This window comes from Leptodactylus fuscus, chromosome 9 (genome assembly GCF_031893055.1).
Source record: "Leptodactylus fuscus isolate aLepFus1 chromosome 9, aLepFus1.hap2, whole genome shotgun sequence".
Classification (NCBI taxonomy): Eukaryota; Metazoa; Chordata; class Amphibia; order Anura; family Leptodactylidae; genus Leptodactylus; species Leptodactylus fuscus.
In genome coordinates, this window is record NC_134273.1 from 88610823 (window position 1) to 88637312 (window position 26490).

A 26490-nucleotide genomic window follows, 5' to 3' on the forward strand; every position below is an offset into this window, starting at 1 on the left:
AGGGTCTTACAATCCTGTTCCATTCTTTGAAATTAAACTGCTTACATCCCGGGACAGCGAATCATCTCCGATATTGTAAGATTCCGCCAGGAATCCTGTAAGTTTTGATTAACTTTAGAAAACCCATCAGGAAGAGTCTCAGAGCAGGTCGGCTGCAGAGGACAGAATAGCAGACCCGTCCTCTAGGGGGTGCCAGAGAGACAAGTGGGGAGCTGTAGTTGTCACCCGATGAACCCCAGGGGGTCACTACCCATCAGCCCAGCCATGTTATACTGCAGAGCGCCCATCACCAGCCGCTTAGCAATTTGGTGACCTCTGAGGATCTTCTCTAGTGACCTCACCCAGTGCAATATAAGCGTCTCCACAACAGCAAACATCACACCCATGAGTCACCCATAAATACTACCGCCCGGCAGCCAGAAACCTGACGTCACCCTCTCCAAACCAAAGCCATGCTCTGGTCTCAATGGACTCCTCCACGTGAAGAGACTGGTTTACAATGGATGAATCACAGGGTGTAAGGGACATGACGCTGAGACCAAGTGCCAACAACCCAAAGGGGGGGGGGGGGGGGACACCCAATGGGGTCTGGTCTCATCCTCTGTGGAGTTGCCCCCATATAGGGGCCATAAACCTGAGGACCAGTCTATGCAGCGGGTCTGCCAAGTATCACATGGGTGACTACCGCCCTGGCTGTGCCCCGTGATCCCGTCTGTCACTAGGACAGACCCTTTAAGGCCGCCCGGCAGGATCAGCTGTTGCATCTTTAGAGCCTCATTCAGACTGGAGTCCATGTAGCAGTTTAATTTGATCTGTTCCTCTAAATTCACCAAAACTGGGGAAACAGGGACACATCCAAACCAGACAAGACGCCACATACTGCAGGTGACATCACAGGACCTGGACAGACACAAGACGAGCCAGAGAGACAGCGACAGCTTAATCTGAAACTACAGCAGGGACATGGGGTAACAGAGGAGGGGGCCGGGGTCAGAAATGGGGACAAACAAGTGAAAACCTCAGAACTTTCCAGCGCTTCAACGGTTATTAGCTGCAAGAGAGCAAAGAGCAGGGGATTAGGCCGCCTCATGTCTACAGAAGGGATGGACTACAAGTCCCAGCATACCCCGCTTACCTAAAGGGGCACCCCCACCAACACTGGGAACTACAATGATGCTGCTTAAAACTGGAGTCTGCTAATGCCCCAGCAGCCCATTCACACAGGGGACTGACCCCGGTTCTCATAATTTGAGGTGGGGGGTAAATTTTCCCACATCCTGTGAATGTTGAGCGTCAGGTGGGAAAACATCCTTTAATGGGTTTGGATCTGCTGTATCCGTAATTTTGGACACTTTCTTCCAATATAGCACCACCCCTGTCCACAGGTTGCGTCTGGTACTACAGCTCAACGAGTCACGACAAATGCAGTAGCAGACACTGCCTATGGACAGGAGGGGCGCTCTTTTTAAAGAAAAGCAAAGTCTTTTAATCCTATAAGACCTAGTTAAACGTGATAGAATGCTTGAACTTGTAGTCCGACAGTCACTGACTACTCTGATATCGGAGGCCATCAGAGGAGACAATGAACCCTGGATCAGGACCCACAAGGAGCAAATAATTAGACAAAGGCAGCAAATCACAGAAAAGAGATTAAATGTAATCGATCCCGAGCGATCGCCACCATACGGCAGCGCAACTGCCGGGCCATAGTCCAGCCACAGATAATACAGTCCTGCCACCTAGTGGCCATAGCCAGTACTGCAGAGGCTTCACATCACCTGCTACGCGGTCAGCCATCGTCATTTCCTACCTTGTCTCCATAGCCACGATCTTTCGCCATCATCTCCCTCAACGTCTGCAGGACCTTAATGCAAAGCTTCTCCTCGTTTTCTTCCAGGAGTTGCTTGGTGTGCCGAATTAACCTTGAAGAGGAAAGAAAGTTTTCTCTTCTCTTTTGAAGACTGGTAATATTGTTAGCAAGGAGACTGGTTAAAACCCAAAAGTTGTGCCCTGCACCCGTCTTCCGGCCTCGCTGGCAGCAAGTTTAGAGACGGCTGCACATTTGCGGATCTGACAACTTCTAGAACGTATTCTTGGCTCTTCCCCATAGAAATGAATGGCGAGAGCTGTGCTGCTATCATGGAGTCCAAGGCGTCGGTTGTAAGGATTGGGGACCCCCTGTTAGAGACTGAGGTGGGGAGCCCCAAGTCTATCCAACACCCAGGTAACAGAAGCATAGTCATCATGGTCGCACGGGGCGTGACTGTGCCCGGAGGACTGGGGGTAGAGGACTAGGGGGCTGGGCATGTCCTACAATATTTGTTAGGGGGGTGGGACCCCTTTCTATAGTTCACCTTAGACAGCAGAGTTGCTGGTTGACCCTGGATTACTGGCACAGATCTCCGCTGTCTGTAGAGTCACTGAATCGATGAGCGCCAATGACATGGTCGTGCTCGTGGAGACCGCGGTCAGGATACCATCAGTCTTACCAGAACACGGCCATGCTGGTGCAATAAAGGTTCCCAAAACTAGAAACAAGGGACCCTCCACTCACTTGCAGATGAACTGGCCGCTCTCACACTTCTTGCGGGCATCCGTGTTCTCCGGGAAGAGAAGCTCCGGCCTGTGCAAGACGTCCACAAGAACCGAAAGCTCGGCCTGAACCAGAGGACGCAGCCGATCCTCCAGGGAGGAGACGATATCCTGGGGAGGGGCAGATTTCGTGTCACAGACATTATAGCCACAAGCTTACCATCTACCGATAATATACAACCCTTACTAGAAGTAGTCACAGCCCCGCCCCCAGACAGAGGACCTGTCCCGCATTACATAGGAGAACAGACCCTCCATAGTCACGCTACAGAACATGAAGCTTCTGGTCTCACCTGCAGACGCTCAATGATATTACGGTAATCCCGGGACGCGGCCAGCACAGAGTCCCGCCGTGCCGCATTCCTCACAGACATTCGCCAGTTCATGGCCGTCTTCTGCACAATGTTGTGACTCTTCAGGAATAGGTTGTTCACCTGACTGTCTAGATCTACCGGGATGGCGATGGCGCGGCTCTTCGCTGCAGGGAAGGAGGAAGAAATCGGAAGTTACAAAGCTGAAAAATAAAACCAGAATACTAAGGACCAGCCATGACGCTGCCGTCCATCTCTTCTTACCGACATCTGACAAGACCCGGATGCAGCTTTCCACCGACGCCTTCTGGGACGGCATGAGCCAGCTGCAGTGATAGACCCTGAAGACGGCCTGCAGGAGCTGGACAAACACCGGCTGCCGGGTCTGCGGGACAGTCAGCAGCAAAATAAGGGTTAACCATTCAATATTGGCGACAACTCCACCCAAGAAGCCCTTAGTGGGGGACACCACTACCAAAGTGCCAGCCAAGGATCATGTGGACGAGCCCTTGCCATGTGACACCCCACAATACACCTGGTGACCCGCCACCCATTTACCTCCTTCAGTTTGTTGAGCATTGAGGCCTGCAGCAAAGACACCTCCGTTAGAGAATTGCTTAACTGTTTCAGGTCTGGTTCACATCTGTGTTCGGGAATGGAAACCTATACACTGTAAAAAGCGGTTAGCTAAGAAACCACATGGACCCCATAGACTATAATGGGATCCGTGTGATTTCTCTACGAAACATTGAGAAAAGGACAGCAAACATTATAGTCTATGGGGTCCGTGTGGTTTCCCAGGTAACCGCTTTTTAGTGCATACAAGTTTCCATTTGGGGGTCCCCAAGTGGACTCCCCAACGCAGATGTGAACAAGGGGTAAGGAACAAAAATGTACTTCTCCTTTATATCCTGAATTCAAAACACAGCCGAGGATTTGTTACAATTGTATCCAGTGTGAGCCAAACAACAGGAGTAGAGATTCCAACCTGCAACAATGTATCAGTCTGGAGTCCAGAAAATCATGTAGACCCAATACACCATCGTTACTCTAGGGTGGGGGTGGGGAACCTTCGGCTCTCCAGCTGCTGTGAGACTCCAATTCCCAACATGCTCCATTCACTTCCAAGAATAGCAGAGCAGTGAATGTCAGTGTGCATGCTGGGAGTTGTAGTTATGCAACCGCTGGAGAACTGAAGGTCCCTACACCTGCTCCAGCGTCACATCTGCGGAGTCTCCAAGAGTTACAGAATATAAAGTGACACCCAACGGACCCCATTATAATCTATGGAGGCTGCAGGTAATGGCTGTTTTAGCGATTCAACTCAGTCGATCCCGATGGACCCGTGTGCAGAACCTGGCCTAACAAAGATTTAGCACTAACTATTCGGTTTATATTGTCTAGATAGGACTGTAAGAAGAGAACTGGTAAGAGAATGAAAGAGTCTACTGAAGATTAAGCCCCATTGATATAAACCTAAGGCTGAAAGCTTAGGAGTCCAGCGAGTCCTACTCCAACAGATAGTGGTCAGCCACAAAGTAGGACCGCCCACTGGACTCCTAAACCCTGAACAAGCAGAGCTTTGTGCCCTGCCACCTGTAGACCGGACATGATGTACAATCTGCTCTATAACCTGCCGCCTGCACATATGGCCGAGGCTTCAATGACCGCGTCCCTTTAAGGCCATGAGCGATTCCTCCCGTACCTGCAGGGTTGTGCTCTGGTCTGAGAACGGAGAGCTGAAGAAGGTGTTAACAATGCTCATCACGGTCTCCGTCACGTAGCGTTCCAGCACCACGTCCGCGTGCTTCCGGTCAGTAGTGCAGTTACAAACCTGCAACATAAATCTACATCATATACTGGCTGACAACTGCGAACACAAGCGGGGCAGAGAAGAAAAGCGGGAGACTAAAAAAAAAATCACTTCTCACCCGGCAGATATCAACCAGAAAATTCTCAAAGAGCTTCCACATGTGGTTACTGGTGTAAATCTCCTTCATTTCCACTTCTGTGTCCACGTAGCAGTGATTGAGGAAGTTGATGTAAGCGATCTTCACCTACGAGGAGTCCAGAAGGAAAGTTACAGGAGGAAGGACTGAGACCGAGGGAGAGAAATCACATAAGGGGGTGGGGGCGGTATATAATGGGGTCCCTTCTGCTGCCCACACAGGACACTCCACAGTCTGGTTGCTACAGATACAATGTAACTGCTCAAACCTTATCAAGGGTGTTGTAGGCAGCTCTTCCCTAATAACCAGACTGATTCAATATCCGAATGCAGAGTTAGGTTTGGTAGAATCGGTCATCTTGACCAGTTTAGGAGGGGGAGGGGGGCACAGGTACCTCAGGGATGCAGTCCTCGTGAGTGACCACACGCACAATGTCGTCCAGCGGGAGCAGAGAGTTGCACTTGATCTCGGTGTAGACGTTCTTGCCCTCCGTGCACACAGCCAGGAGCTCCACCAAGTGAATGTGATACATCAGAGGACTGTTCTCATCCATCCGCTCCCTCTCAGATCGCATCATCTGCACCAGGGTTTGGAACGAAGCCCGGTCATTGTAGAAGACCAAGACGTCCTCACCGGAGTTCACCAGCTGTGGAAGAGAAAGCGAGACTCAGCAGTAGTGTCTGACAGTCAAGGAGGATGAAGTCCAGAGCAGGTGCCGTCTGCCAAGCCTCACCTCCGCCATGACGATATCCTGGCACTTCTTAATGAAGCGGCCTTCAGCCTTCACAATGGTCTGCAGAAACTTGATATACTGAACGCTGCGCCCGTGCGTCTCGATACAGTGAGCAAAGTGCTGGACAACCCGTTCATTGATCTCGCTGCACAGCTGGAAGTTATTCATGAAGATGTGCTGCATGGTGACGGCTTCCAGGATCTAAACATCGGGAGACACGGTCAGTCAATGTGCGAGGACCCTGCACCAACCCAAAAGCTCCCCGGACAGGCTACACAAGTTTCCTGGTTCTTTCCTTTTCTCCCCATTATTAAGATCTCTCGTTGCAGTCTATGAATGTCTCCATCAACTATAAGGCAAGTCCTGCTCGCAACAGAGACCACTGTAGGCACGCCAGACAATGCTCTGTGAGCGCAACACATCAGCAGTTGCATAAAACACCTCTATAGCTTGCAACAACGTATCAGTCTAAAGTTCAGCTCACAGAGCATTGTCTAGATTGGACACAAGGTTGCTCATGTCTCAGGTGAGAGCAGGGCTAGATGTCTACAGCTGTATACTCTCTCCAAATCAGGAGCGGCCCATGGACTGACAACAAGCAGAGACCAAGAAATGGTGAAAAGTTAGAGATCTCTTAGGCAGCTGAATGCCTGGAATGGAGGAGATCTAGCGCCACCAAGTGGCTGCAACCAGCTATAGCGAACACATCTCAGCCTTGTCCATTGGTTTACTTAGATTTGATCCCTATTGATAGGAGGGGAATTGCTTCATGATTATTGTGGGTCCAACACAAGAATGGGGCATTTGTTCTCCCTCCCTGATGGATCAGTTGGCCCTACATGTCCACTGCCCTTCTATTCTCTATAGAGCACTAACGTTAGCCGGGCGATGTTCTCCATCATTGTGGTGATCTCAGAGAATGAATGGCGTCCCAGGGTGAATGTGTGGCCAACCGCTCCATCAGGATGGGAGAACCAGAACCCTGTGTTTGAGATCGGTCGGGGTCCCAGCAGTCAGGCCACCACTGCCCATGAAGAGATCCCTGTTGTATAGATAATGGAACTGTATGGAGTGATCCTCCAAGATCTCAGGAACCCTCCGAGAGGCCAAACTGCTCCATGTGAGGTGCTAAACCAAGTGTCTGCACCTCTAAGAGGAGAGGATCAACCAAAAGGTCTGCACTATTGGGAGGATTCGCTCGCACTCACCCCCGGAGTCAGGAACAGGTTAATGTGTTTATGTAGCAGAGCTTGGTTCTGTTGGTTTCCGGCGCAGAAGTTCTGTAAGAATTCGTGTGCGATTCTCATGATCTCCTGCATCCGAGTGTCCTCGCTCTGTAACACACAGAAGGTTCCGTATTATTGTTCTCGTGAGACGTCCGATGAGACGGAGAAAGTGCGAAGAACATCCAACGAACCTTCTCATATGGGATCTGCAGCAGCTCCAGCACCACCGTGTGCGCGCCCATATTACGCAAGAGACGCTGCTGCTGTTTACGGTTTCGCCGTCCCGATGTGTTTTCCTGAACACAGAGCTTGCTGAGACGCAGGAGGATCTAAAGGGTTAATGAAGCGAGCATGAGCAATCTGTCATCATATTAACATCAGGACAGGCACAGCAAGTGTAAGACCGACCTCGCGGACCACTCTGTAGTTGTAGCTGCTCGTACTCTCTGGTTTCTTGGGGGTCCGGGCTCCCTCCTATCGATATAAGAGAAGGGGATTAGAACAGTTGTACCAATACCATGCGCCAAATCACCAGCGCAGCGCAAGCTGATGGCGAGAGCCGCACAAGTGTGCACATCCATGCAGCGGCCACATCCAGCCATCCATGCAGTGGCCACCAGAGTGAAGTTAATGGTAGTTAATGGTCCCCCAACTTACCTCTTTCCCATTTGCATTCCCCGCGGGCGGCTCCGGTGCCTCCTCTGGTCCCGACCCCTTGTACACCCAGAGCTCGGACTTCTCCACGATTGATCTCAGCTGATCCAGGTCCTGCTTTATCTGCTTGTAGTTATCTACGTCTTGGCTGGTCACCAGGAGCTGGACCTGCGGGGCAGACACAACCAGTCAGAGGATCCTTAGGGGCCACAGCTATAAGATATGGAGGATTCTTCACCATCCCACCTGCTTAAATGCCTGCAGAACCTCCTGTCGCTGGCTGAAGTGGCGGAAGAGGAGCTGCAGGGCTCCGGACACCAGCGGGGGATAGTCGTGCATTGTGAGGTGCAGCAGGACCCGCAGAAACGTGCGACCACCGTCATCGTCCAAGTCCAAAGGAGTATTCTCCTCACTAAGAAGGAAGGAGTAATTATCAGATCTGATTGCCATTACCAGGAGGAGCAAAGGAGTCTCCTGCAAACAGATTATTAAAGGGGCCCTCAGGAACATATTTTCCTATTAGGACCTCAGGATCCCTCTTCTAGAAGCCAAAACAGACCCTTCACAAGTGTCCTTAAGCCATCTTTATATAGCCATTCCTCTGCCACATAACATTACATTCCCTCAGAAGAAGCGACTGGCCGGCCCCTGTGGGTGAAGGGACCGGTACCCGGGTGATCAAGCAGAATTCTGTCTGGTATGGTCTTACAAGACCAACCGTACAAGGGGCTGTGCCGAGCAAATACCAACTGTACACCAGGGCAAGGAGCAGATTCCGGGGTCCGACCCAATTGGGCAGCAGTCATAACAGCGTTCTGCTAATCTATGGGGGTAAGACTGATGGGTGTTGTATTCCGCCTTTCTACATTAGCAAGTCCCCGCTTCATATGCACATACAAGGAACCCTGATCTTATAATCAGTTAGGGTCCCAGCAGCTGCACCCCTTAATATACAGTGTAATAACAGTATGCAGTGAGCACCCCCTACTGGTGGCTGAAGATAAACAGATCCAACCACTAGAAGGACAAGAGCATGCAAGGGAGCAAGCAAAGATAATCCAGAGAGAGTAGTGACACTCGCCTTCCTCCGAAGATTCCTTCCGCCTGTTCCTCAATGTGCTCGAAGTCCAGAGCGCCTGGAAGGTGAATGAGAGGAGTAAAGACCCAATATGTAATATTAGTTTAGTAATATTCGAGTCAATGACCCATCACTGGCGCTCGGCTCACCCGGCACTACGGTGGTGGCGTCCGACCCGTCTCCGCTCTGAGCGTTGCTCTCATCAAACTCGCTCTTGAAGATGCAGAGGAGGCAGGAGATGCGATAATCGAGACGCACATTGAGAATGAACTAAGAACCACAAAGAAAAAAGCTTAATATTAGAGACTACAACCCTCATCCTCACAACCTACAACACCTTCTGCAAAGCAACCTAGAAATAGAGAGGTCGTCATCCCAAGTCTGCAAAATGGGGAAGTCCAAACCTCCATCTTGTACCTGCAAGATCTCTATAATCTTCAGTTTCGTGTCCATGACAAGTATGTCCTCCTTCTCCGGCTCCCGCTGAGGTTTGATGGCTCCTTCAGGTGCCACCATGGGGGTCATTGGAAGGAATCCGCCACCACGCAATACCACTTGTGTCATCAGCTCTCCAACCCCGTGTATGGAGCGCATCACATTACTGCCACCTGCAGGTCAGAAGAAGATAGTCATGTCATAGCAGGGGGGCAAGCTATGGAGAACCAGGAGAGCGCAGCCATCTGGAAACCTCTGGTGTTCAGACCTAGACCCCGGAGACCTGTCTGACCTCATAGCAAGACGTCAGTAGGGCAGCCATGATAAGAAGCCACATTTACCCCACAGGCTGTTTATTGCCCCCTTACCTACCTTGCTTTTCATCTCCTTTGCCCATCTTGTTGGATGGGAAGTTGGTGGTCAGGTGCACACAGTCCAGGATCGCAAGGAGGATCTTTGTCAGTCGCAGAAGGTCATTGAAGTTGTAGAAGCCGAAGTAGATGAGATTCCGCGCCAGGTTCACCACCTGAGGAGACGAGAACAGATGGAGACGTCTGGAGAGGTTCATCTGGATAGAGACAAGTCATGTGAGCTGAGGAGGGGAAGGTCACCTCAAAGGTCAACTTGTTCTTCTCCTTGTCCGAGAATGGAAACCTCTGACCGACCACATCTCGGAGATATTCCTCCACAAACTCCATGGTCTGAGCAAAGCGTTCCTTTATGTCCTCCCTGGAGGTGCCGCTGCTGTCATAGCTGGGGGAGGGGTAACAACATGGCTCAGTCACTGGACACCAGGGTAGTTACTAAGAAAATACCGTCACGACCGACCAGTTATAGGGTCCTCCCTTCATACAACACGTTTACTCACTCATCAATGGCGATCTCAGACGGTATTTCGGACCATAGCCGGGCGTACTTCACCGGCGTCACTTGTTCCTGTGGGTCCCGGTCCACGTGCATATGAAGCATCAGGCGGGAGAAAGACGCCCGCAGATCATACGGCAGGTTCTCATCAGCCATACAACGCAAGATTAGATCTACATCCAGCTGCCCTGAGATCTCATTGATGGCCAGATACTGGCGGTCCAGGCACATCCGGGCAAAGAGGTTGAGCTGGTACCTGCAGAGACCATTATAGAAGGTCACCTGGTGGGGGCCATCTCCGGACTATACAGTGGACAACACCAAGGTCCTACCTGTAATAACTTAGGACGTCTTGGTCTTCTTTTTGTCCCTCTTTGGCATCTTGTGCCAGTTCTCTTATACTCTTACTACGAGTCTCCTTATTACTGTCCCTCCAAAAAAGCCAGACCTCCTCCTCATCCTCTCCAGTCTCCAATGCGTTGTCACCAGCGCTGAGGCCTTCAAACTCAAAACGAGACAAGACGAGCCTACGGAAGAGCAAGAGTATGGCGGTCAAACAGCAACTTCTGTAACTACAGGCACAGGTATGGTGGCCGACTATACAAGGTGCCCAACCTAGGAGGACCAAGGGCATCCAAGCATTATATGGATAGTCCAATGGGTGTCCCTAAAGCCCCCTGGGGTGGAAGGGGTGCAGGTGTGTGAAGATGTGGCATCCCTCAAAGCCCAGGGCTCAGAACCCGCCATCAGTCTAGCGGACCATGTCCATGCTTCGTCTCATCTGCTGTGCGTTTCCAGAGGAATTTGGTAAATAGATGCCCCCCCCCCCCCAATTTAAAATGGTTACTCAGGATCCCAGAGTTTGTCAGACAGCAGGAAGGGTCATACAATAAGGGCCTGTTACGTCTCCAAGACTTCATTTCCCAATTCCCCTATAGGACAGGTCACGTTGAGATTTCTTACTTTGTCTCGATGAGGATGTCGGCGTTGGCCGGGTTTAGTACCGCCTTACAGATCAGTTCCTGAGTGACCGGGATGGATTTATTCATAGAAACGCAGAGATCCGACAAGTAATCCAGAAACCTTAGGGGAAACAGGCGACATCAGGCAGAGTGCTCCTTTATGTACAGACCCCTCCCCCACTGCAGCCCTCTGCCACCGCCTCACCTCGGTTCTCGATTCTTTCGCACCAGACTGACAAACGTGTCGATCTCGGCGGCTGTGATGTGCTTCTCCAACAGCTTGCGGTTATTGTGTAGCAGAGCCGTGATGGTATCTTCTGCCAGAACATCGTAACCGATCTGCTTCTGCATGAAGCCAAACTGCTTGGCTATGTATTCCTGTGGAGACCGTACAAGATGGTAACACAAGACTGCAAAAACATGTCCTGGACAACCCCTATAAATGACACAGTCTGCACCAAGCTCCCCCTAGTGGTGGCTGCAGGAGCACAGAATTGTATCATCTAACTGTATGGCGAGGACATGGAGCTCTAGGCCAGAAAAAAATAAATCTCCAACCCAATAGAAGGACGGCACCAAGCAGAGGATTTCGGACCCTTCCCAATAAATATTCCCGCACCTGATTTTTCCGGTAGTCTTGCTGGGAATGCCTCAGGACACGGTAGCAAAGTCGACAGATGTGTCTAAAAGGTGCGTGCCGCTGATCTCCGAGCTCCTCCAGCCGCAGCATTGGACCATCCCCGCAGTCCGTGAACGGCGCCTGCAACAGCTTGAAGATCTTTGGAGGAGACACAAATTATCACAAGGCGTCTGGGGATACAGGCCGTGTGCAGGATTTAGGGGGATACAGGCCGTGTGCAGGATTTAGGGGGATACAGGCCGTGTGCAGGATTTAGGGGGATACAGGCCGTGTGCAGGATTTAGGGGGATACAGGCCGTGTGCAGGATTTAGGGGGATACAGGCCGTGTGCAGGATTTAGGGGGATACAGGCCGTGTGCAGGATTTAGGGGGATACAGGCCGTGTGCAGGATTTAGGGGGATACAGACCGTGTGCTGGATTTAGGGGGATACAGGCCGTGTGCAGGATTTAGGGGTATACAGGCCGTGTGCAGGATTTAGGGGGATACAGGCCGTGTGCAGGATTTAGGGGGATACAGGCCGTGTGCAGGATTTAGGGGGATACAGGCCGTGTGCAGGATTTAGGGGGATACAGTGTGCAGGATTTAGGGGGATACAGGCCGTGTGCAGGATTTAGGGGGATACAGGCCGTGTGCAGGATTTAGGGGGATACAGGCCGTGTGCAGGATTTAGGGGGATACAGGCCGTGTGCAGGATTTAGGGGGATACAGGCCGTGTGCAGGATTTAGGGGGATACAGGCCGTGTGCAGGATTTAGGGGGATACAGGCCGTGTGCAGGATTTAGGGGGATACAGGCCGTGTGCAGGATTTAGGGGGATACAGGCCGTGTGCAGGATTTAGGGGGATACAGGCCGTGTGCAGGATTTAGGGGGATACAGGCCGTGTGCAGGATTTAGGGGGATACAGGCCGTGTGCAGGATTTAGGGGGATACAGGCCGTGTGCAGGATTTAGGGGGATACAGGCCGTGTGCTGGATTTAGGGGTATACAGTGTGCAGGATTTAGGGGTATACAGGCCGTGTGCAGGATTTAGGGGGATACAGGCCGTGTGCAGGATTTAGGGGGATACAGGCCGTGTGCAGGATTTAGGGGGATACAGGCCGTGTGCAGGATTTAGGGGGATACAGGCCGTGTGCAGGATTTAGGGGGATACAGGCCGTGTGCAGGATTTAGGGGTATACAGGCCGTGTGCAGGATTTAGGGGTGCATTTACCTGCTTCAGGATGTTCTGCTCCCGCATCAGTTTCTGGCGCTCACGGTTGGGCTTGTTGACCAGAACCTCCAGCACGTCCTGGCCAGAATTGACCCCAGCAGTCACAAAGTAGACCAGCTCCTCCAGCAGTTTGGTGACGGCCCTGGGCAGGCACAGGATTACATACAGGACGTTGCAGAGAAGGATACTTTGCGTCACTCTTGTATTGAGTATTTAGTAACATTGTATCTTCTACTCCAGTCACATCCAGAGCTATTCCCTGCTTGTTCTCCATCCTAGACTAGTTTATACCAACCCAGCTTCCCCCTCCCCCATTCCAATAGCCAAGCTCCCTCAATGCTTTGCACCCAGGCAAGAGGAACCCACCAGCAGAATTCTGAATGCAGCTCTGGATACCATTTACAGCCCCGTACGCCATACATAGTAACATTGAGTGAGAAGCAGGAACAGCTCAATACAGAAACAAGGGAAAGAATAAAGAGATGCCGGATGTCACAGAAAGGAGCCAGAAATCAAAAGTTGTCCGGCAGCTAAAACACGCCGACTTGGAGTCACAACAGTTATTGAGCTACAGGTTGCCGCTCTCTCAATCAGTTCTCCATTTCTCACCTCCTCTCGTTCTGAGTGATTGTTCCCTTCTCCAGTTTTCCCGCAATAGACGATAAAACTTTGCTGGCATCATTAGCAAAATCCAGATCTCGCACCTCGGCAGGCGACACCGGCACGATGGCAAACGCTTCTTTGTCTTCTTTTATGGGAGACGTCCCAATCTAAGAGAAGTGAGGACCATGTGACCATGAAAGCCAACAAGACCTCTAGCCAGGACACAAGGCATAAGAGCGCTGGTGGTCACTCACCCTCAGCATCACCGGCTTCTCCTCATCCTTGTCTATAGGGCTATTGGTGCTGTGGACCCAGGTGTTGGTGCAGAGGTGCCGCAGCCGGACGTAAGAGTTTCTGAAAGTGACAAAGACCAGAAATGAAGTTACATGGCCGGGTCTACACATTGCAGAACGCTTTATGCCTCGGACACGATGTGGGGTTGTACCTGGGTACCAGACTGTCTCCCCCTCGGAGAGTTGTTGGATCCAGCTCAAAGATGGAGGAGATATCATTGCCTTCAGGGACAGACACCAATGTGCACTTGATCTTGTCGGAGTCTATGCAGATCCTGGCGTGGGTCGGGTCTTGTTCTGTGTCCATCTGATAAGGGAAGGAGATTTGTTGAAGGATTTAGAAGCTAATTCAGAAGTGTGAAATTTAATATGCAGATGATCCGCAGCACCGGGGGAAATGAACAAGATACTAACACAAAAGGAAGAAAAATGGGGCCATCCATAGCAGCGAACCTGGAGTCAGCCACCCTCCTGCAACTTCAACAATTGCAGACCGTTACGTTCTTACATTTCAATATTCTGCATGGCTCAGACCAGAATAGAAATGCCCCCTGATGACCGCGGCCTCCCACGTACTCCTATACAGGCATTGACCTGGTTTAATCCTTCTTCCCACCAGGAACATATGTCGCCATAGAAAACTACTGAAGAAATCTCCACTGGAGACCCCTGAGCTTTACCATGCAGCAGACCAACTAATCTGAGCGCACCGCAGTGGGCATGGATCAGAAGTTGTAATGGAAGCCCTGTATATAGGACATACTGCTTTCCTGTGGGTCATGGAACGTGCAAGAAAGCAGATGCCAAGCAAAATGCATAGGAAACAATGGTCAGGAATGGGTTAACAAGCTGGCGCCCTTCAGGTGGCCATGCTATAGGATGACAAGGGTCTGCTACCCGCTAGCCTTTTACTTACGGACACCTCAGCCTCCAGGCAACCTGCATCATAGTCAGGATTTACCTGGGAAAAAGAGAACCGGAAAGTGAAGGATCCGCCCCGAAGGACTGAGCCTATAAGGTGGCCCCTTATCCAGCCACGCGAGACGGTGGACACTTGTCCTCGCTGTTACCACTGCATATAGAGGCTAGGGACTAAACGTAGCCTTCAGCCTCCTCGGAGGAGATCCTCACCTCTGCTGCCAGGTAATGCCCCGTTGCAAGATGCTTGAACCTAAAGAGACTGTTCCAGTAGCCGGCGCCGCCTCTGCAGGGGTCATGCTGCACCACCTGAAAACCAAGCAGAAGTATAGGTCATAAGAGGTGGCACAGTGCTCTTAAAGGGGGTGTCCAGACTAAGTGGGCTACTTACCTCCACTTCCCATAAAGCCTTAGAGCTAGTGGCTGACGTGGCCGACTGCCGGCCTGTGGTCCTGAGAAACACGTACTGCTTCTTCCGGTGCTCATCACATGTCAGGAACTTCTCCTGCTCGGCATGGAAGAGCCGCACGACATCGCCCTATAGACAAAATGGGGTCACACCGCGCAGGAGACAATCATTCAAGAGCTCAAACATGGGTGTAATACCAACAGATGCCATGTCCTGCATTATACAGAATCCCCCCCCCCCCCCCCAACTCCAAACCCAAGTTGTAAAGTGAATACCATCACAAGTTACAAGAAGTCTCTTCCAGTGAAGACAATGGGACAAATCGTAATGGTACAAGGAACTTGGAACTCCTTGGTAGACACATTAAGGTTTAAGACCTTCTAATGTATAATTACAAAGTGCGACATTTTGCTCCAGGACCTGGAAGTCGCGAGACTCCTCTATTACAGAGATTAAGAAGAACAGCCGTCCAAATTCTAATACCAGCGACTCCTTCACTCACCCCCTTCAGAATGTCGTCCTTATTGTCGCTCCATTTCATGAACAGAACGATCTTCCAACTTGTCGTACAATTCACAGAATTCACCTGCAGACAGAATGAGAAAACTGGATATAAACTAAGAGCCGGAGCCGATGGCCGGACAAGAGGACGACACCAAGAGACCCATCTGGAAGAACCGGAAACAGTCAGAACATCTAAGACCAAGTACGAACCTCATTACATCCTGGGTTGTCTGCCAGCTGATGGCTACTGGCATGTAGAGGCTGCCCGGCATTTACGGGGTTAAGGACAACTTTATCACCGATCACAACCTGTAAGAACCATCAAGAAAGTGATCAATAACATGGTAGAAGAAAAGAGAAGCCTCAGCAGAGGAGAGGAGAGCGCCACCTAGGAGGGAAGAGAAGAACACTGAAGAGTCAAATATATACTGTCCCACATATATAGGACAGTATACAGCAAGTAATAAGAATATACAGTAACTACTATAATACTGCTCCTATGTACAAGAATATAACTACTATAATACTACTCCTATGTACAAGAATATAACTACTATAATACTGCTCCTATGTACAAGAATATAACTACTATAATACTACCTCCTATGTACAAGAATATAACTACTATACTACCTCCTATGTACAAGAATATAACTACTATAATACTACCTCCTATGTACAAGAATATAACTACTATAATACTACTCCTATGTACAAGAATATAACTACTATAATACTACCCCTATGTACAAGAATATAACTACTATAATACTACCTCCTATGTACAAGAATATAACTACTATAATACTGGCCCTATGTACAAGAATATAACTACTATAATACTACTCCTATGTACAAGAATATAACTACTATAATACTACTCCTATGTACAAGAATATAACTACTATAATACTACCTCCTATGTACAAGAATATAACTACTATAATACTGCTCCTATGTACAAGAATATAACTACTATAATACTGCCCCCTATATACAAGAATATAACTACTATAATACTGCTCCTATGTACAAGAATATAACTACTATAATACTACCTCCTATGTACAAGAATATAACTACTATAATACTGCTCCTATGTACAAGAATATAACTACTATAATACTGCTCCTATGTACAAGAATATAACTACTATAATACTGCCCCCTATATACAAGAATATAACTACTATAATACTGCTCCTATATACAAGAATATAACTACTATAATACTACCTCCTATGTACAAGAATATAACTACTATAATACTACTCCTATGTACAAGAATATAACTACTATAATACTACTCCTATGTACAAGAATATAACTACTATAATACTACTCCTATGTACAATATACCTACTATAATACTACTCCTATGTACAAGAATATAACTACTATAATACTACTCCTATGTACAATATACCTACTATAATACTGCTCCTATGTACAAGAATATAACTACTATAATACTGCTCCTATGTACAAGAATATAACTACTATAATACTACTCCTATGTACAAGAATATAAATACTATAATACTACTCCTATGTACAATATACCTACTATAATACTGCTCCTATGTACAAGAATATAACTACTATAATACTGCTCCTATGTACAAGAATATAACTACTATAATACTACTCCTATGTACAAGAATATAACTACTATAATACTACTCCTATGTACAAGAATATAACTACTATAATACTACCTCCTATATACAAGAATATAACTACTATAATACTACCTCCTATGTACAAGAATATAACTACTATAATACTACTCCTATGTACAAGAATATAACTACTATAATACTACCTCCTATGTACAAGAATATAACTACTATAATACTACCTCCTATGTACAAGAATATAACTACTATAATACTACTCCTATGTACAAGAATATAACTACTATAATACTGCTCCTATGTACAATAATATAACTACTATAATACTGCTCCTATGTACAAGAATATAACTACTATAATACTACCTCCTATGTACAAGAATATAACTACTATAATACTACTCCTATGTACAAGAATATAACTACTATAATACTACCTCCTATGTACAAGAATATAACTACTATAATACTACTCCTATGTACAAGAATATAACTACTATAATACTACTCCTATGTACAAGAATATAACTACTATAATACTACTCCTATGTACAAGAATATAACTACTATAATACTACCTCCTATGTACAAGAATATAACTACTATAATACTGCTCCTATATACAAGAATATAACTACTATAATACTGCTCCTATGTACAAGAATATAACTACTATAATACTGCTCCTATGTACAATAATATAACTACTATAATACTGCTCCTATGTACAAGAATATAACTACTATAATACTACCTCCTATGTACAAGAATATAACTACTATAATACTACTCCTATGTACAAGAATATAACTACTATAATACTACCTCCTATGTACAAGAATATAACTACTATAATACTGCTCCTATGTACAATAATATAACTACTATAATACTGCTCCTATGTACAAGAATATAACTACTATAATACTACCTCCTATGTACAAGAATATAACTACTATAATACTACTCCTATGTACAAGAATATAACTACTATAATACTACCTCCTATGTACAAGAATATAACTACTATAATACTACTCCTATGTACAAGAATATAACTACTATAATACTACTCCTATGTACAAGAATATAACTACTATAATACTACTCCTATGTACAAGAATATAACTACTATAATACTACCTCCTATGTACAAGAATATAACTACTATAATACTGCTCCTATATACAAGAATATAACTACTATAATACTGCTCCTATGTACAAGAATATAACTACTATAATACTGCTCCTATGTACAATAATATAACTACTATAATACTGCTCCTATGTACAAGAATATAACTACTATAATACTACCTCCTATGTACAAGAATATAACTACTATAATACTACTCCTATGTACAAGAATATAACTACTATAATACTACTCCTATGTACAAGAATATAACTACTATAATACTACTCCTATGTACAAGAATATAACTACTATAATACTACTCCTATGTACAAGAATATAACTACTATAATACTACCTCCTATGTACAAGAATATAACTACTATAATACTACCTCCTATGTACAAGAATATAACTACTATAATACTACTCCTATGTACAAGAATATAACTACTATAATACTACTCCTATGTACAAGAATATAACTACTATAATACTACTCCTATGTACAAGAATATAACTACTATAATACTACCTCCTATGTACAAGAATATAACTACTATAATACTGCTCCTATGTACAAGAATATAACTACTATAATACTGCCCCCTATATACAAGAATATAACTACTATAATACTACCTCCTATGTACAAGAATATAACTACTATAATACTGGCCCTATGTACAAGAATATAACTACTATAATACTGCTCCTATGTACAAGAATATAACTACTATAATACTGCTCCTATGTACAAGAATATAACTACTATAATACTGCCCCCTATATACAAGAATATAACTACTATAATACTGCTCCTATATACAAGAATATAACTACTATAATACTACTCCTATGTACAAGAATATAACTACTATAATACTGGCCCTATGTACAAGAATATAACTACTATAATACTACCTCCTATGTACAAGAATATAACTACTATAATACTACTCCTATGTACAAGAATATAACTACTATAATACTACTCCTATGTACAATATACCTACTATAATACTAATCCTATGTACAAGAATATAACTACTATAATACTACTCCTATGTACAATATACCTACTATAATACTACTCCTATGTACAAGAATATAACTACTATAATACTGCTCCTATGTACAAGAATATAACTACTATAATACTGCTCCTATGTACAAGAATATAACTACTATAATACTGCTCCTATGTACAAGAATATAAATACTATAATACTGCTCCTATGTACAAGAATATAAATACTATCATACTGCTCCTATGTACAAGAATATAACTACTATAATACTGCCCCTATGTACAAGAATATAAACTACTATAATACTACCCCTATGTACAAGAATATAAACTACTATAATACTGCTCCTATGTACAAGAATATAACTACTATAATACTGCCCCCTATGTACAAGAATATAACTACTATAATACTACTCCTATGTACAAGAATATAAACTACTATAATACTACTCCTATGTACAAGAATATAACTACTATAATACTGCTCCTATGTACAAGAATATAACTACTATAATACTACTCCTATATACAAGAATATAAACTACTATAATACTACTCCTATGTACAAGAATATAACTACTATAATACTACCTCCTATGTACAAGAATATAAATACTATAATACTGCTCCTATGTACAAGAATATAACTACTATAATACTACTCCCTATGTACAAGAATATAACTACTATAATACTACCTCCTATATACAAGAATATAACTACTATAATACTGCTCCTATATACAAGAATATAACTACTATAATACTGCTCCTATGTACAAGAATATAACTACTATAATACTACCTCCTATATACAAGAATACTACTATAATACTACCCCTATATACAAGAATATAACTACTATAATACTACCTCCTATGTACAAGAATATAACTACTATAATACTACCTCCTATATACAAGAATACTACTATAATACTACCCCTATATACAAGAATATAACTACTATAATACTACCTCCTATGTACAAGAATATAACTACTATAATACTACCTCCTATATACAAGAATACTACTATAATACTACCCCTATATACAAGAATATAACTACTATAATACTACCTCCTATGTACAAGAATATAACTACTATAATACTACCTCCTATGTACAAGAATATAACTACTATAATACTACTCCTATATACAAGAATATAACTACTATAATACTGCCTCCTATATACAAGAATATAACTACTATAATACTGCCCCCTATGTACAAGAATATAACTACTATAATACTACCCCTATATACAAGAATATAACTACTATAATACTACCTCCTATGTACAAGAATATAACTACTATAATACTACCTCCTATGTACAAGAATATAACTACTATAATACTACCTCCTATATACAAGAATATAACTACTATAATACTACCCCTATATACAAGAATATAACTACTATAATACTACCTCCTATATACAAGAATATAACTACTATAATACTACTAATCTATATAATACAAGGTCCTCTTCTGGATACTTGTTGTCTGGAGGACACAGCAGATAAATGGTTAATATTCTATGAAGTCTGCGGAATCTGTCATTCATATATGGCAGCCTTTGGGGAGGGGGGGGGGGGTGTCTCTCCTACAAATAGTCTCTAATAGGCTGGAACATAAGGTGGAGGAGGGGGGGGGGTGCACAGGAGGGAATGTAATGCACGGCCTCAGGTCTCCAGTGTTGTATTTGGGTCACATTGAATACATTGTAACACTTAAGACCATAGCAACAGCGAGAAGACTACAAGGAGGCGGTGGGGGCACAGCTTATTTACAGTATATCTGCTCCTGGGAAAGCAGAGTGATTCTGTCAAAATCCCTACAATCCAGAATCCCTTCATTTCCGGGCAGACTCTGCCGCCATATCTGCTGGCTGGACTCTGGAGACGGGCAACTAATGCAAACAATTTGGGTCAATCAACTTTCCCCTATAGGAGTAGAAATCTCTGTGGCCAATTCTATACAGAGTCTTTGGTTCCCATCTTGCACCTTTCTCTTCATGTTGTCTATTCTTCTATGGCCCCTATACACTCACACTGTCCCCTATAGAGCGCAACTTGTAGAAGGGCTGGATGTAGAACCAGGAGCCTTCATTTCCAGCTTCATCCAGCGTCACCCGCATGGCGTTCTTCTCCAGCAGTGCCGGCAACCGCTTGTTCACTGTCAGGTACTTGTTACTCTTCAGATGAAGCATCTAAGGAGACAAGATGCCATGACTACACTGACGTAGCAGAGCTGAACGGGTTACAGTGTGCACAGAATGTCCGAGCAAATAAAGAGACATCTGTGTCCACCAGCTGAGAGGACAGGACAAGCTATGTATGAACAGCACAGAACAGAGAGCGCAGCTCTGGAGTATAATACAGGATAAGTCATGCATGTACACAGTGACTGTACCAGCAGAATAGTGAGCGCAGCTCTGGAGTATAATACAGGATAAGTAATGTAATGTATGTACACAGTGACTACCAGCAGAATAGTGAGCGCAGCTCTGGAGTATAATACAGGATAAGTAATGTATGTACACAGTGACTGTACCAGCAGAATAGTGAGCGCAGCTCTGGAGTATAGTACAGGATAAGTAATGTAATGTATGTACACAGTGACTGTACCAGCAGAATAGTGAGTGCAGCTCTGGAGTATAATACAGGATAAGTAATGTAATGTATGTACACAGTGACTGCACCAGCAGAATAGTGAGTGCAGCTCTGGAGTATAATACAGGATAAGTAATGTAATGTATGTACACAGTGACTGCACCAGCAGAATAGTGAGCGCAGCTCTGGAGTATAATACAGGATAAGTAATGTATGTACACAGTGACTGTACCAGCAGAATACAGAGCGCAGCTCTGGCGTATAATACAGGATAAGTAATGTAATGTATGTACACAGTGACTGTACCAGCAGAATAGTGAGCGCAGCTCTGGAGTATAATACAGGATAAGTAATGTATGTACACAGTGACTGTACCAGCAGAATACAGAGCGCAGCTCTGGCGTATAATACAGGATAAGTAATGTAATGTATGTACACAGTGACTGCACCAGCAGAATAGTGAGCGCAGCTCTGGAGTATAATATAGGATAAGTAATGTATTAAGTCTTAATATGATCAATTCCACATTAGAAAGGTTTAACAAGGTGACTATGGAGGAGAGTACCTGGATAACGTTGCCATATTGGATGACTGTCCCCAGGAGCTTACGATTTTCCGTCTCATTCTGCTTTTTCTCCAGATCTGCTGCATGCTGTAGAGGGAGAAGTGTCATTAGATTATTAGGGTCAGTGCTCAGTTTTTTGGCGCTGATTTTGACATTGAATCCACCCCAGACTGTGTGCACTGACCCTTAGGCAGAATTTTTATCAGCGTGCAGTAACCCATCATTACCACAGGGGGCAGTGAGACCGAGTCCTCCGCACACTATACCTATACATTGTGGGTGGTCATATGGCTGTAACATTGAGCCTTACATGTAGTTTGTTGAGCAGGACGGTGTCGGTCGTACTACTCGCTCCGGGCTTCGCAGCTTTCCAGAACTGTTTCTGTGCAGAATATCTGTTCATGGGGCAGAGCCTGAACAAGCAGTCTGTGAAGGAACACGCAACATGTTAGCAGCACACAGGGACTACATTGCTATGTTCTGTACATATTGGGGGCCACGGTATAGCAGAGCCGAGCTTGCGGCCCAGGAATGGGCATACTACAGGCAATGGCTAAGGGATTAGAGGAGGGGGGAGATCGAGGCGACAGCTGGAGCATATGACAGCTTATGGTCCACAGACAAATGAACTGTGTAGATTAAGTAGTCACATAACTCGGACAGCGCCGGGGCAGCTACAGGGAGGAAACGGTTAACAATATGCATTCATAGCGGCATTATACAGGACACGTACACTAAAGTTGCTTAAAGAGAAAATAACCTGAAATTTTCCTTAAAGGGGATGTCCATTGCACCCATAAAATGGAAAACCGTGCAGGGTTAAGAGCGATGTCAAGTGCAGCCACTCAAGTAGGAATAATGCAAAGGAAAGGGGCAGAGCCATGACAACCTTAAGTGGTCTAGACCTTAAGCCAAGACTAAACAGCAACTCCTCCAATAGACCTGTATATCTATAGTGCAGGGGTCAGCGATCTTCAGCTGTTATCGGACTACACTTCCCAGCATGCACAGGGTTAGAACTCACAGAAGGGAATGCTGGGAGTTGCATGAGTGCTGAAGGTTGTCAACCCTGGACAAAACAGTCGCCTTATGTGGGGCCCTGCTGACGTCACCTGCACATACTACGACCCCCATTACCCGTCAGCCCCGGGATTCAGCAAGTCCCTGGTCCCCGGAAGCAGCCGACATTCTTGTGGCCGAGCTCCAACGTTCTCTCCAGACTTGTGGTTGCATTTTCCATGTCGGCCATAACCTCCGGGGATGTGAATACTTTTGCAGAGCAGCGAAAATCCGGATCCTTCAAACTGTAGGTTTCTAGGTGACCGACAGCCAATATGGCTGCCCATGAGTAAGGCTGCATGCACACAGTGCAGTTTTGATGCAGTTTCTTAATTTTACCTGTAAACTTGAGAAATGCACCAAAACCCTACATGCAGTTTTTACTCCACTGTGTGCATGCACCCCAAGGCCCTACAGGTCTGAATAGTGGCAAATGCTTTACCATTATCATCAACCATACTGAGTGCAGTCACCCAGCTTTCCCAGACTCCTGAATGGCGCCTCTGCCTAGTAATACTACAGTATACAAGGGACAATCCCCATGAGACCCGCAGTTGTGGCCACATTGGCCGTTACTCAGCTTTCCCAGAAGCAGATGCAGGTACCACAGGCCGATGGGGACGCTTTCCAGGAATCCACTAAAATTTGCAGATATTTTTGGTTAAAAAGTTTCAGAAACTGATAAACTTCTATTTTCAGGTTTTAAAGAATGTTACCAAGACAAAGGCGCGTGACCCCCTGCAGATGGGAAGGGGTTAACCCTTTGTCATGCAGCCTGGGAATCTGAGGCTCGTCTGGGAATGGAGCAGGAGCGGCCACTGCGCTGCCCTTATTTGGTAATTAGCTGCGGCGAGGGGGGGGAGGGGGGGCAGGAGGTTTAATAAGAGGACGCAGGATCCAATCCAGTCTGGAGAAGACCTGGAAACGGGGAGGGAGGAGGATGTGCCCCCCCCCCCCTCATAATACTACAACTACTCCTGGCAGGATACACCTATAAACATCTACAGCAGGAGAATGGGACTTCCAGGTCCTAAAAGGGGACGCAACCCCGAAAGTGCAAACCCGGGGACAAGTGCCCAGAACTGGAGATGCAGCAGCAATAACTGCCCCGCCGCCATCTGCAGTCTATTGCTCCCTGGTATCAGCCATATCAGAACCCAATTGTAGGCTTAATGCCCAACACTTGGCGAGCAGAGCCCAAAGCAGAGGCTGATGGGAGGAATCAGGAGAATTGAGGTTAATACACGGCACACGAGGGAAAAACCGCAAATCAGCAATCTCTGCCGAGCGCTGTAATCTGTATATAAAGGAGGCTAACCCCTTCCCTGCCAGAGCCAGAAACCTCCAGAAAAGATTCTACACAGCAGCGGCCGCCGAACCGCATCTCCCCAGATACCGGTATATTGTACTTCAGAGCTGCGCTCACTATTCTCCAAAACCTAGTGCAAAAAAAGTGATGGAGGGGCAGTTATATCTACAATACAGACTTTATATAACTAATCTGTTAGCTGGATATCTGGCAACAGGCAGTGTCCATTAATGACCAGCAGAACAGTGAGTGCAGCTCTGGGGTATAATACAGGATAAGTAATGTAATGTATGTACACAGTGACTGCACCAGCAGAATAGTGAGCGCAGCTCTGGGGTATAATACAGGATAAGTAATGTAATGTATGTACACAGTGACTGTACCAGCAGAATAGTGAGCGCAGCTCTGGAGTATAATACAGGATAAGTAATGTAATGTATGTACACAGTAACTGTACCAGCAGAATAGTGAGCGCAGCTCTGGGGTATAATACAGGATAAGTAATGTAATGTATGTACACAGTAACTGTACCAGCAGAATAGTGAGCGCAGCTCTGGGGTATAATACAGGATAAGTAATGTAATGTATGTACACAGTGACTGTACCAGCAGAATAGTGAGCGCAGCTCTGGGGTATAATACAGGATAAGTAATGTAATGTATGTACACAGTGACTGTACCAGCAGAATAGTGAGCGCAGCTCTGGGGTATAATACAGGATAAGTAATGTAATGTATGTACACAGTGACTGTACCAGCAGAATAGTGAGCGCAGCTCTGGAGTATAATACAGGATAAGTAATGTAATGTATGTACACAGTGACTGTACCAGCAGAATAGTGAGCGCAGCTCTGGAGTATAATACAGGATAAGTAATGTAATGTATGTACACAGTGACTGTACCAGCAGAATAGTGAGCGCAGCTCTGGGGTATAATACAGGAGAAGTAATGTAATGTATGTACACAGTGACTGCACCAGCAGAATAGTGAGCGCAGCTCTGGAGTATAATACAGGATAAGTAATGTAATGTATGTACACAGTGACTGCACCAGCAGAATAGTGAGCGCAGCTCTGGAGTACAATACAGGATAAGTAATGTAATGTATGTACACAGTGACTGTACCAGCAGAATAGTGAGCGCAGCTCTGGAGTATAATACAGGATAAGTAATGTAATGTATGTACACAGTGACTGTACCAGCAGAATAGTGAGCGCAGCTCTGGAGTATAATACAGGATAAGTAATGTAATGTATGTACACAGTGACTGTACGAGCAGGAAACATAGTAACCTCCCTGCCCCCACAGTCACTATATGTCACATGTCTCCAGGGCTCAGACACTCCAGAGACCTCCACATGTCACAAGCCCCTCTTACAGCAGCAATATGAATGTGCTGTCCCTTTAAGGAATAATACAATCTGCTACAGATAGAACATAGTAACCAGAGACATGAAGTCAGCATCAGTAACAATGTAACATTTCCGTGCAGAGGACGCCACTTTGTAGCCGCCGGATTTGTGTATATAGTTTCAACACCCTGGTATGTAAACTCAGCGTCTCGAGGAGGGATCAGCGCAGCAGGAAGACGAGAGGATTCTTATTAGTCCTCTGCATGTAAGAAACCCAGGCAGGTACCTGACACTACACTGGAGCCTTACAGTAAGGAGGGAGAATCCCAGAAAGGTCGGATTGTTCCAAGACACTGAGCAATCTGCTTACATTAGTAGGAAACTGCTGCAGGAAAG

The 26490-nt window shown here is 45.7% G+C and overlaps 1 protein-coding gene across 4 annotated transcripts in view; it reads right to left on the reverse strand.

Annotated features, from left to right (window-relative positions):
- The window catches only part of ITPR1 (inositol 1,4,5-trisphosphate receptor type 1), a 68818-nt gene that overhangs the window by 22017 nt on the left and 20311 nt on the right, over positions 1–26490 (reverse strand). Inside the window, exons 5-40 of one of the 4 annotated variants that reach the window (XM_075286468.1) lie at positions 22687–22802; positions 22377–22463; positions 21250–21408; positions 15594–15692; positions 15382–15465; positions 14862–15008; positions 14684–14779; positions 14469–14513; positions 13705–13859; positions 13514–13613; positions 13266–13426; positions 12657–12798; positions 11424–11582; positions 11010–11182; positions 10806–10925; positions 10175–10369; positions 9847–10098; positions 9590–9731; positions 9351–9504; positions 8961–9151; positions 8693–8813; positions 8543–8601; positions 7712–7873; positions 7469–7633; positions 7220–7285; positions 7003–7140; positions 6794–6919; positions 5586–5786; positions 5247–5498; positions 4835–4960; positions 4609–4737; positions 3168–3288; positions 2886–3070; positions 2555–2703; positions 1811–1922; positions 1019–1051 (exon numbers count right to left, since the gene is read on the reverse strand). In XM_075286468.1, the coding sequence (XP_075142569.1) occupies positions 1019–1051; positions 1811–1922; positions 2555–2703; positions 2886–3070; positions 3168–3288; positions 4609–4737; positions 4835–4960; positions 5247–5498; positions 5586–5786; positions 6794–6919; positions 7003–7140; positions 7220–7285; positions 7469–7633; positions 7712–7873; positions 8543–8601; positions 8693–8813; positions 8961–9151; positions 9351–9504; positions 9590–9731; positions 9847–10098; positions 10175–10369; positions 10806–10925; positions 11010–11182; positions 11424–11582; positions 12657–12798; positions 13266–13426; positions 13514–13613; positions 13705–13859; positions 14469–14513; positions 14684–14779; positions 14862–15008; positions 15382–15465; positions 15594–15692; positions 21250–21408; positions 22377–22463; positions 22687–22802 (4922 nt within the window). The remainder of the gene's footprint in view (positions 1–1018; positions 1052–1810; positions 1923–2554; positions 2704–2885; positions 3071–3167; positions 3289–4608; positions 4738–4834; positions 4961–5246; positions 5499–5585; positions 5787–6793; positions 6920–7002; positions 7141–7219; positions 7286–7468; positions 7634–7711; positions 7874–8542; positions 8602–8692; positions 8814–8960; positions 9152–9350; positions 9505–9589; positions 9732–9846; positions 10099–10174; positions 10370–10805; positions 10926–11009; positions 11183–11423; positions 11583–12656; positions 12799–13265; positions 13427–13513; positions 13614–13704; positions 13860–14468; positions 14514–14683; positions 14780–14861; positions 15009–15381; positions 15466–15593; positions 15693–21249; positions 21409–22376; positions 22464–22686; positions 22803–26490) is intronic. The other 3 variants (XM_075286469.1, XM_075286470.1, XM_075286471.1) reach the window with 3 other exon arrangements.